At 47.8% G+C, this 12,381-nt stretch overlaps 1 protein-coding gene across 7 annotated transcripts in view; it reads left to right on the forward strand.

Moving 5' to 3' along the window:
• Window positions 1-15: 15 nt before the first annotated feature.
• SUGP2 (SURP and G-patch domain containing 2) overlaps window positions 16-12,381 on the forward strand; it is a 29,822-nt gene continuing 17,456 nt past the window's right edge. For 4 of the 7 annotated variants that reach the window (XR_006385162.1, XM_044253846.1, XM_044253845.1 and 1 more), the window contains exons 1-3: window positions 1,765-1,896; window positions 5,781-7,385; window positions 10,550-10,670. Coding sequence is in view for 6 of the 7 variants with exons in the window: in XM_044253846.1 (XP_044109781.1) it covers window positions 1,776-1,896; window positions 5,781-7,385; window positions 10,550-10,670 (1,847 nt within the window). In the remaining variant the exon portion in view is untranslated. Of the gene's footprint in view, window positions 91-396; window positions 417-580; window positions 631-1,764; window positions 1,897-5,780; window positions 7,386-10,549; window positions 10,671-12,381 lie in introns of those variants that run through there. The other 3 variants (XM_044253847.1, XM_044253849.1, XM_044253848.1) reach the window with 3 other exon arrangements.

A 12,381-nucleotide genomic window follows, 5' to 3' on the forward strand; every position in this document is an offset into this window, starting at 1 on the left:
CGGGCGCAGCCGCGCTGGCGCCAACTCGCCTCGGCCTCCCGCAGCTCCACGGACCGCTCCCGGAGAGCTCAAGAGTGACCGCGAGCGCAGGTAAAAGCCGAAAGAGCCAACAGGTGTGCAGCGGCGGCGTCTTTGGCACGTTTTCCCGGCCGCTTTCCGTTGCCGCCGCTCTCAACAAATTAATCTTTCGCCTCGGGAGCGTCTGCCCTGAGAAGCGAGCAACGCGCCTGCGCAAGAGAACTTGGCGGCGGCCGCCTGCGCCTGCGCATCAGGGCTCGGCGGCAGCTTGCGCCTGCGCGGCGCGGCGCTGCGGAGACCGTTGGCTCATTTGCATGTCCCCGCCTCGCGCGGCGGCGGCGGCGGCGGCGGCGGCGGGTGAGGAACCTGAGGCGGCGGCGGGGGCGGCTCCGCGCGCGGTGGGTTCGGGGTGAGGCCTGGGCCCGGGCGTCGTCGGTGGGCGGGCCCCCGGGTGGGAGGCCCGGGTTCCGCTCCGGGGCCCCGGGGCCCCGCGATGACGCCGCGAGCTCGGCCCTCGGGCTGCGCGCCGGTCGCGTCCCCGCCTGCTCGGCCTGGGGGGCGGTCTTCGGCCTCCCGGGCCCGACGCCCCCTTGTCTTCGTTCTCGGAGGCCGGTAGGAGGCGGGCCACGCCCGAAAGGGTTCATTCGTTCATTCATTCCACCCGAGCCCAGAGCAGTTCGGTTCGTACGGGGATTACTGCAGCCGACCGCTGTATCGGGCTCTTGACCATTTTTCACCCGGTTCAATCCCCACAACAGCCCCCACCATTAGCTGCCCATTACATGGATGGGGAAACGGAGGCGCAAAAAGGTTCGGTCACTTGATTTGATCCGGAGCCGCCTGACTGGGAGACCCTATCCTTCGACAGCAGAGAACAAGGGGCGCCCCAGGAAAAGGGTTTAGGGATGAGAAAAGGGGATGATGGTTATAAGAAATGGCTCGAAGGAAGGGCAGGTTTGGGTCTTGAGGTTGGAGGTTTCAAGATGGAAGGGGTGTTTTGGTTAAGGATGCAGCCACCGGGTTCCTGAGCGTTGCTTCTCAAGTCTTTTTCCAGTCAGTCTTCAGGGCTTTGTCCCCAGTACCAGTGCCCTGTTTTCCAGGTTCCGGTCTGGGCTCTCTGACCTTGGGTGGGTCACTTAGCCTGAGTCTTTCTCTTTTTCTGTATACTGTCATTCATAACAGGATCCGCTTTTCACTGGGTTGTTGGAAAAACTAAAGGAGATCGTGAGAGTCCCTTTCCTCCGAGAGGACCTGGTACAGAGCAAGCTCTGTCACTAGCCAGGGATTCCTCCACTCACTTGTTGAGAGGCAGTTCTCAGAGGGCCGGGCAGTTCTCAGAGCCTCTTCGCATGTCTGTGATACAAGAGAATAGAAATGGGAAAGATCCCATCTTTCCTAACCACCATTTGCAAGGGTTATGCTCCACCCCCCACTTACATTCATTTGTGTGTGTTGCTTTACTGCAGTTCTCCACTTAGCCCCAACAGGTAGGGATTCTGAGGAAATGGGCTCGGAGAAGCAAGGTAGATTGTCTAAGATCACAGTGCTTGTTTTGTTCCTTCTAACCAACACACCTGTGAGCTCCGTAAGGGCAGAAGCCCCCTTCAAATAATCCAGCCTCCCTCTGAAGCACCATCTGAATTATAAATTACTGTCTCATTACTTTGAGGATTAGGTGAAATTAAGCAGGTTGTGTGTGAGCGTTAGTTGTCATTCTTAGTGTCTTTTTTTCCCCTCTCGCTACAGGTCAGAGAAACATGGCAGCTAGGCGAATTGCACAGGAGACTTTTGATGCTGTTTTGCAAGAAAAAGCTAACCGATATCACATGGACCCCAGTGGTGAGGCCGTAGGTGAAGCTCTTCAGTTTAAAGCTCAAGGTGAATTAAAGTGCTTGGTTTCTTTGGGGGGAGGGTAGTTTTTGGGCCTTCTTTTAGGTCAGGGCAGGAGGATATCAGTGCCTTGGGCAAACTATTCAACTCCTTGAATGGGGGAGATAAAGTTATCTCTTGGTCTACGTGTCAAATCATTATGCAGAAGTGGGCATTATGGTCTGAAGCTTCTCTGCTTCTGTCCTCCCCCACCTGAAGAAGGGTTCTTGAATCAGTCTGTCTCCATCGTCCCCACCACCGCTGCCCACATTTGAGCTCTTACTAGTTCTCGCCTGGATTATTGCAGTAATCTTCTGAACCGTCTCTCAGCTTCTGGCTCCATTCTCCTCAAATAGGCCCTCCCCAACAGGTCTATTAATGCCAGCCTTGCTGGGCCAAGGTCCTGCTTGGATTCTTCGGGGTTCCCCATTTCGGGGTTACATCCTCAGGACAAGTGCAGGAGCAGCCAAGTAATGGTAATAGTGGTGTGTACAAGATGAGGGCATGGGAGGTTGCCAAGTGTAGGCCTTGCCTAAAAACATTGTCCTTGGAAAGTTTTGAAATGTGACACCCACAGAATCAAAAATGGTGCACACACCGTTTGCAAGATGACGGGGGTCCCTCACCATGGCACCTAACGCTCCCAGCCCTCGTCTCCTGCCTTTGGGGCTCATGTTTCAGTGTCACTGTGCTGCCTGTTTGTGCTTTGAATCCCTCCCCAGCCCAGGCCAGCCTGGTTAAGTCTCTCCGGCACTAAGACCCGGCTTGCACGTGCCTTCCCCCAGGAAGCTTCGGCAGGTTTTGAGGTTGATTTGATTGCTCTCCTGGGCCCACTGAGCACTCCCTTTTTTGAGGTGGGCCAGCCTCCTCCAGGCTTTCTTTGGGCCTGTGCTGTCCCTTGCACCAGCCTCTGAGCCAGTGTCCACTGAGGAAGCTGCCTCAGTGTTGATCGAGTGAGTCTGAGTGCAGGGGCAGGTATAACTTGTGTACTTTGGATGGGCAGAAACCAAAGCCTAGAAGCTATCTTCAACTACTGTATTTTTTTAAATGCTTGAGTATTTCTACACAAGAACATTCCCATTATAAGGGATTGGAAGAATTAAGAAGTAGTTAGGAGTATGGGGCGCTTGAGTGGCTCAGTTAAGCATCTGCCTTAGGCTCGGGTCACGATCCCAGGGTGGTGGGATCCCATATTGGCTCTGCTCAGTGGGGAGCCTGCTTCTCCCTCTGCCGCTCCCCCTCCTTGTGTGCACGTGAGTGTGCTCTGTCTAATAAATAAAATTTTTTAAAAAAACAGTAGTTAGGAGTATAATGTAAAAGTTTCTAGCTGCTTCCTTACCCCTCAGAGATAACCATATCTGTGGTGTTTTGTGAATACTTCAGTTCTTCCATGATATGTTTATGTAATCCTAAATACTTATGTATAGACATATGCATACAGACACATTTATATGTATATATTTGTGTGTGTATGTATACACATGTATATATCTAGTGATTTAAATCTTGGTTTATTTTTATCTAGAGACTCAGACATTAACTGACATGTATCTTAGTCTCCTCAAGAAAAATGGGGGATGGGAGCTGTACCAGGAAACCAGCAGGATGCTAGATGGTTCTGGAACCACCACTTTGTCACAGGGCTAGCTGCATGGTCCATCCACTGGCCTTTCACTGTGTCTGTTCTAGTCTGTATTGCTTTATAAGGCGTCTGAAAACCCCGTCGTGCAGACCCCATCCCCCACCACTCCTAATGCTGTTGCCCTAACCGTGCTGTCAGTAGCCATCAATACCTGCGTTATCCCAGTGGACTTTTTGCTGGAACATCCATATTCACTCTTGTACCTGAGTGGTCAGTCCCGTGCACTAGCCAGGGAGGTTTCTCCTTTGCTCCAGACCCCTTCATGGCTTTCTATCTTGTTCAGAATAAACTGTGGAGTCCCATTGAGGGCCTGACTTGATTTGTTACCCCCATTCTGTTCACATCTTCTAGCATAGCGGGTCCTTAACTTTGCTGCTTGTTAGAATCATCTGGGGACCCTTTGAGATTTTACTTACTTATTTATTTTAGTGAGAGAGCACGTGTGCAAGCTAGAGAACATGCACACGTGCATGGGGACTGGCAGAGGAGGAAGGAGAGGGACAAGCAGACTCCATAATGAGTGTGGAGCCCAATCTCATGAACCTAAGATCATGAGTGGACTCAACCAACTGAGCTACCTAGATACCCCTTGGGGACCCTTTAAAAATCCTAATGCCTGGGGCACCTGGGTCGTTCAGTGGTTGAGCCTCTGCCTTCTGCTCAGGTCATGATCTCAGGGTCCTGGGATCGAGTCCCGCATCGGGCTCTCTGCTCAGCAGGGAGCCTGCTTCCCCCTCTCTCTCTTCTGCCTGCCTCTCTGACTACTTGTGATCTCTGTAAAATAAATAAATAAAATATTTAAAAAAAAAAAAAGTCCTAATGCCCAGGCCACATCCCCATCCCAATTACTTAAATAAGGATGCCTGGGGATCCTGAAGGACTCCAGTAAGCAGTAGAGTTTAGGGGCCACTTTTTATCACTTTGCCCCTGGTTCCTCTGTTCCGTTCTGGCTCTACTCCTTCCTTGCTAGTCTTAGCTCGGGGCTCTGTCCTGATGTCCCACTGCCTGGAAGGCTTCCCCCATAACTGCACAGTCTGACCTCTTACACCAGGCCTCTGCCGCACAGATACGTTGCTGTCAGAGCAGTCCTCCTTGACCAGCCTGTCCGAAAATGGCTCTCTTCTTCCTGCTCCTGTCTGCTTGATTCTTACATATGGTGGATTTCTGTTTATTGCTGGCTCCCTCAACTGATAAATCTAGAGGAGTAGGGACTTCGCTGTCTCCTTTCCCTGCTCTATAACTCCATTGCCTGAGCAGTGCCCACACACAATAGTTGTTCATTTGCTTACTTGTTGAACAAATCAACTTGGGTTTATACACAGCTTTAGCTTCTTGTAGTATCTTGGCCCATTACTCCTTCCTGGCATCTCTCCTACTTTTTATTTGACTTCTTGACTAGGTAATATTCTGCCATAAGCTAGAAAGTTAGAAAACAACTCTGCAAAGTCTCCCTGAGGCATGCTTTTCCCGTGTTCCTGGCTTCTTACAGAGTTTCTTTATGTGTGAATAAGCAAGTGCAAATTTAGGCTCCTGTTTTTCTCATTTCTACACATTCTGTTCTGTTTTCATTGGGACCTCTCTCGCTGTGGCTTGTTTAGCTTCTGCGTTCTCTCTTATCTGTTTTGGTCTCTCTTTTTTCAGAGGATTGGTTGGCCCAGTGGACATTTGTAAGGGAGCCTGTCTGCCACCTTTGGGTCAGATACTCAGCTATGGTTGGCTCTGGTGGGTGTAGTGTCAGACATGGCTCCAGCCACAGTGGCACTGTGGTCTAACATTTTCTCCTCAGAGGCAGGGAGGGCAGGCAGCCGCCAGAGGAGCTGTCTACTGTGTGGTAAGGTAGAAATACACAAGTGGTATAAAGTTGTAGTAGTTGTAGTAAAGTTGTAGTAAAGAAGCCCAGGTTATTTGGGGGCCAGACACCCTTCTGTGAGTCTAAAAGAGGGCTAATAAAAGATGCCTGCAGAGCCTAGCCAGCAAGGCCAAATGAGTGACGGGCACTATTGCCCAGCCTCTGTGGCCTGTCACCCAGGCACATGCAGGGCCAGTGCTTGGAGGTCTCCTATTTTTATAAGTTGACAGTCCAGATTTTTAAGTAAAGCCACCCACATTTTAAATGTTAGAAACAAATACAAATTTCTAAAATGTATTCTGTCAAAAAAAGGACCCCTCCTGGCTGCTGGTATGTGGACTGTCTTTTTGCAACCTCTGGTCTAAATTACCTTTGTGCTTCTCTTTGAATCATTTATTTCAGATCTTTTAAGGACAGTCCCAAGAGCCAGAGCAGATATGTACGATGACATTCCTAGTGACAGCAGATATACTCTGGCTGGATCTGTAGCTCATGCTCGAGACACTGGAAGAGAAAGCCTGCGAGGTGATGTATTTCCAGGACCTTCCTTCAGATCAAGCAATCCTTCTGTAAGTGAAGACAACTACTTTCGCAAAGAGTGTGGCCGGGATCTGGAATTTTCCCACCCTGAATCCCGAGACCAGGTTTTTGGCCACCGGAAATTGGGACATTTCCGTTCTCAGGACTGGAAATTTGCACTCCGTGGCTCTTGGGAACAAGACTTTGCCCACCCCGTTTCTCAAGAATCCCCTTGGTCACAGGAGTATAATTTTGGTCCTTCTGCACTCCTGGGGGACTTTGGTTCTTCCAGGCTGATTGAGAAAGAGTGTTTGGAGAAAGAGAGTCGGGATTATGATGTGGACCGTCCAGCGGAGGCAGACTCTGTGCTCAGGGGCAGTGCCCAAGTCCAGGGCAGAGGCCGAGGTCTAAACATCGTTGACCAGGAAGGGGCCCTTTTAGGAAAGGGAGAGACTCAGGGCCTGCTCCCAACTAAAGGGGGAGTTGGGAAACTTGTCACACTGAGAAGTGTGAGCACAAAGAAAGTACCCACTGTAAATCGTATTACTCCCAAAACTCAGGGCACCAACCAAATCCAGAAAACCACCTCAAGTCCTGATGTGACCCTGGGGACAAACCCAGGGACAGAAGATCTCCAGTTTCCCACTCAGATCCCTTTGGGGCTTAATCTGAAGGATATTCGGCTCCCCAGAAGAAAGATGAGCTTTGACCTCATAGATAAGTCTGATGTCTTTTCAAGATTTGGGATAGAAATAATCAAATGGGCAGGATTTCACACCATAAAAGATGATGTTAAATTTTCCCAGCTTTTCCAGACTCTCTTTGAACTCGAAACCGAAACCTGTGCTAAAATGCTTGCTTCGTTCAAATGCTCCTTAAAACCAGAGCACCGAGATTTTTGCTTTTTTACTATCAAATTTTTAAAGCACTCTGCTTTGAAAACACCCAGAGTTGATAACGAGTTTTTAAACATGCTTTTAGACAAAGGTGCTGTGAAGACCAAAAATTGCTTTTTTGAAATCATAAAGCCCTTTGACAAGTACATCATGCGGCTTCAAGACCGGCTCCTGAAGAGTGTCACACCCCTGCTCATGGCATGCAATGCCTATGAGCTGAGTGTCAAGATGAAGACCCTTAGTAACCCACTGGACTTGGCTCTTGCCCTGGAGACCACCAATTCTCTCTGCCGGAAATCTTTAGCCCTCTTGGGACAGACTTTCTCCTTGGCCTCCTCTTTCCGGCAAGAGAAAATCTTAGAAGCCGTGGGCCTCCAAGATATAGCTCCCTCTCCTGCGGCATTTCCAAATTTCGAGGACTCTACTCTGTTTGGGAGAGAGTACATCGATCACCTGAAGGCCTGGCTGGTCAGCAGTGGGTGTCCCCTCCAGGTCAAGAAAGCCGAACCTGAGCCAGCCCAAGAGGAGGAGAAAATGGCTCCCCCTACCAAACCCGAAGTTCAGGCCAAGGCTCCGAGTGGTCTGAGTGATGGTAAGGAAAGCACCGAAAGTTCCTGTTTACTGTGATTAGTTTGTTTTTCACGTGTTCTTGCAATGTCTCTTATTTTTGAGATTTTTTTGCCCCGAAGTTTTTTTTAGCCAACTGGAAACATTCAGAGTTTTAGTAGAAAACTCATATTGGCCAGTGTGCGTGGGCGCTGTTCGTTCTGTAAGCGTATATTAGGAATCTTCTGTCTACCACAGAAGTTTTTAGGCGTTTCTGGGTCACAGACTCCTTTGGGAATCTGATGAAAAGGTGTGGCGCTTGCCAGGAAAAAGGCACACATATTTGTACACAATTCTGTCTGTGCTTTCTGGGGGGCTTATACCATCCTGCAGCCATCCCTCCCCCCACTCTAAGATATTCATTCATAGAGGGGAAAGGAAGCACTGGGCACTGTCTCTGGGGAATCCCTAGGCTCCTAAGGGACAAGTCAAAAAACCCTCCTGTGCCAGGATGAAGGGGATGGAAGAGCCCCCAGCCCGGGGGAGGCCGGGAGGCCATGTTTGAGCTGTGTTGAGGGATCAGTGGAGATTAGCCACATCAGCCCAGGTAGTAGAAGCACCTTTCTACCCACTTGCTTTTCTAGAATGACTAAAAGTCAGTACATCAGTTAGGTACATCTAGTAACCTGTAGTTAATGAGTCAGCTTCATGGAGGTTCCAGAAAGGCCAAGAAAGAGGTAATAGTTTTTTAAAAAAAAAGGAAGAAGTAGTAGTAATAGAAATATTTGGCTGTTTGGTGTCCCTTCTCTCTCCCTCTTAGCACCAAGGATGGATGCTTTCCTAGCCCAGACATCCCAGAAGTCATGAGCATATGTGGTGCCCATGTGACCAGCAAAAAAGCACTTTCCCCCTCTTTATCTCAAGAGGAAGTCCTTTTCCCCACAAGGCAGTGTTCAGCTTCCATTGCCCTAACCAAGTGGGAAGGCCTTGTTTATCCCTGAGTCTCTTTACTCCTCTACACCTTTATGGAGCCCTGACTACATCAGGCACTGGGTAGGTCCCACCATGGATGGGCAGCCACCCCTCATCCTGGAGAGGGAGCCTTCCAGAAGTGGGCTCAGGGCTGAAGCAGGACCCTTCCTCCCCACACCCCTCATAGTGGGGGAGTGGAAAGTTAGTGTAATGATGATAATGAAGAATTTTGTTTGAAGGAGGAAGAAAACACCCATAACTGAAAGTCGCCCACCACTGTTTTCTGGTTTTGTTGCTCTGCAGGTGCCCCCACAGCAGTGGTCTTGCTGTACTAAAAACACTACAGTCTGTTCTTTTACAGGATCATCAAAGGCCTTTTTCTGTGTTTCTGCAGCATTTGCTGCCTCATGATACTGACCTAACGTAAATGACCTCACCCTTCCCTTGATGGTGGGACTCAGGCTGCCTTTTACTAGAGGCCTCTGAGTCTGAGCAGAGTCGGGTTCCCTTGTAACTGATGTCTGCAAACATGGGCTGTCTGGACAGCAGATAGCTGGCACCAGCGCCCGTCTCATGGGGGACTGCCCCGCCACTGCTTCCATTACTGTCAGAAACACGGGGATGACATCTTCCGTTGAATGTTTGGATTACTGCTATTGTTATTTTTTTAAGTTCCCCTCTACAGAATATGGTCAGGGGAGGAGGATTGCGGGATCAAAGCTGGGATGCTTGCTTGTGGTTACCTTCTCCAGAGATGGTTGCAGTAATCCACAAATTGCATTGTTTTTCAAAGCTTCCAACTTTGAACCTTTTATTCTTTGCTAAGATCGTGTAAAACTAGCAATTCTGTAAGATGAGAGCTGATATAAAAAAAAAAAAGGAAAGGAAGCAGTTTCAACGGGGAAATAGTTGCAGTAGCCTGACAATTGAAGAATCCATTTAGCAGGTATGAAGAGTTCAGAGTGAGGTTTAAAATAAGCTCAAAGCTGCAACTCAGGCATGAGCAAGGGCAGGACAAACTGGGAAATCTCTCCAGTTCAGAAGTGGTTTTTATCGAATGACTAAACAAACAGACCGTTCTGTGCAGTTAAAACCAGCAAATATATGAAAATGAAACAGTCTTAGTAATTGAGTGCCAGATGCTTTTCTGTGTTGCCAGGGGCCTTTTTAAAATTGAAATTCATGTTAAGGTGGCTCAGTCAGGGGGCACCTGGGTGGCTCAGTGGGTTGGATCCTCTGCTTTCGGCTCAGGTCATGATCCCAGGGTCCTGGGATCGAGCTCCGCATCGGGCTCTCTACTTGGCACAGAGCCTGCTTCCCTCCCTCTCTCTCTGCCTGCCTCTGCCTACTTGTGATCTCTGTCTGTCAAATTTAAAAAAAAAAAGAAAAAAGAAATTAAAAAAAAAAAAAAAGGTGGCTCAGTCAGTTAAAGCTCAGGGTCCTGAGTTCAAGCTCCCTGTTGGGCTCCACACTGGGTCTGGTGCTTATTTAAAATAACAAAATAACAAAAACAAGAAATACACCTCATATTGAAGGAAATTTACTCTTTGAGAAATGTTTTTCTTTTCATACATAAAGCAAATATTTTCTGTAAACACCTATCTTATGGCCACTGACTTATTTGATTAGGGAATTTTTCTTTGCAAATTTACATATATGTTTTCTGATTATAAAGCACATGCATATTTATTTTTTATAGATAAAGCACAAAGAAAATGAAGTCGCTCATTAATCTACCCATAGATAATATCTATTAATATTCTGGCATGTTTCCTTTTTTTCCCTGGGTGTCTTTATTTATGTATCTTTTCTTCCTGCCTTCATACTGTGAATCATAATCTAGATTTTTTTTATGTATTTTGTACAGAGTCACATTTTATATCTTTATGTTTTTCACTTAATGTGAACATTCCAGTTAAGCGATAACCTGGCAAGCAGAATAGAATTGCTTCATATCATTTTCTTTTGTAGAATACGTGCATGTGTTGCTCTGTACAGTCATTGTAAGCTTGTGACTTTCTCTTCTAGTGGTTATGCTCTTCTGTCTTTTGGGAGGATGTTTTGGTTTTTAGAATACTGTGCTGCTTTCCTCTTTTCAATGCTGATTTCTCTTGAATGAGGATTTTGGTCACTGGTGCCTGCTTAGATTCCGTCCTAAGCTTCTGACTCCGTCCTGGTCATCCCAGGCCCGATCTGGTCCAGTGTGTTTCTCAGAAAAGCCCTTTTTTTGTGTTCCAGCGGTCCCCCAGCGAGCGGATCACAAGGTGGTGGACACCATCGACCAACTGGTCACTCGTGTTGTTGAAGGCAGCTTGTCTCCCAAAGAGAGAGCTCTTCTCAAGGAGGACCCTGCTTACTGGTAGGTCTTTAAATGTTGCCCCTCTGAATCCCTCCCATAGAACACACAGCAAAATTCGTGTCTCGATGGTGTCCGCTGCGGAGGGTGAGATAGCAATTTTGAGGCATGGTATTAGCCAGTGGGAAGAGCATGAGAGAGGGTCGGGTTCACCTACGTTCAAGCCCCAGCTCCGCTGCCGCCCTGCCACCCTGCCATGGTCTCCCTGCCACCTTGGCCTTCTCTCATCCGGGCAGGGAGCCCCTCATGCCTCTATGCTGGCTTAAGGATGAGGGGAGAGGCGCATGCAAAGAGCACATGAAGTTCGGGGTGGGTCAACTCAGTTGCTCATGACTTCCTGCTGCTGTCTGCTAAACTCTCTTCTCCTTTTGCCTCATTGCCTCTTCACGCGAATGGAACAAGTTTTTAAAATTAAAGTTTTCAGCATAAATACAGTACTTGCTGGGGCGCCTAGGTGACTCATTCGTTAAGCATCGGGCTCCGTACTCGGCAAGAATTCTGCTTCTCCCTCTCCCACTCCCCCTGCTTGTATTCCCTCTCTCGCTGTGTCTCTCTCTGTCTATAAATAAATAAAAATTTTTAATAAATAAATAAAATCTCTTAATATATACATACATACAGTACTTGCTTATTAGAGGAAGTCGAGAATAAGACAGTGGAGGGAAGCCCCCCATGTGCCCGCCGGTATCTACTGCCAGTTTTCCTTATTTGCTTCCAGTCTCTCTGCCCGTTGTGGACTGTTTGGGTTTTTGTGTCATGTAGCTATGATTTCACTGTGCTATAATGTATCTTGCTCTTTTGGGGTTTATGTATGTATTTTTCTTGCTCATTTTAGATAGCACAGGAAAATGCTCGTATTCCTTACTTTTCATAAACATTTTCAGACGGCTGCGTTTGTTGTCCATAGTGGAGGTGGCCGGAGTTCAGTCAGCCATCCCTCTCTGCTTACACTTTCAGAATGATTTTGATTGCCTACTGTTTTAAACTGGTTAAGTGAATGGCTTAATGCATCCCATTTTCTGGTGTGTTTAGGATTACCTCTAGACTGCTACAAGTGGAAAATATTCACACTTTAACTTTTTTTTAAGATTCTATTTTTTAAAATTTTATTATTTATTTGAGAGAGAGAACATGTAAACAGGGGAGGAACAGAAGGAGAGGGAGCAGGAGACAGTTTCCAGCAAACAACACACTGAGCACAGAGCAGAGCCCAACTCGGGGCTCGATCCCAGGACCCTGAGGTCATGACCTGAGCCAAGACCAAGAGTCAGGAGCTTAACCAGCTGAGCCACCCAGGTGCCCCTAACTTTTTAAATCCTAAAAGTGGCATATGTCCTTTAGAAAAATGTAATAGAAAAAAGTAATAAAGAAGGGAAAGATGCTGTCACTCAGCACTCCACCACTTCTCCCTCTCAGCGTGTCTTGTGTTTCAGACCTAACATCGCTGTCCCTGTTAGCGGTTGCGTGCTCTTCCGTTGTACACAGGTACCCGAGCACAGTCAACCATTGCCAGTTGATGCGTTCTTAGATTCTTTCCAGTTTTTCCTCACTGTAAACACCATTACGATAAACAATGTTTTCTATTTATTTCTGTCTACGTTTCTGGCAGTTGATTAGGGTAATATCTGGGAGTGAAATTTCTGGGTTAAAGAGAAAGTTAACTTGAGAAGCCTTTGATCTCTGTTGTTTTTTCTCAGCTGCAACACAATTGACC

Source organism: Neovison vison, chromosome 6 (assembly GCF_020171115.1).
Source record: "Neovison vison isolate M4711 chromosome 6, ASM_NN_V1, whole genome shotgun sequence".
Taxonomy (NCBI): domain Eukaryota; kingdom Metazoa; phylum Chordata; class Mammalia; order Carnivora; family Mustelidae; genus Neogale; species Neogale vison.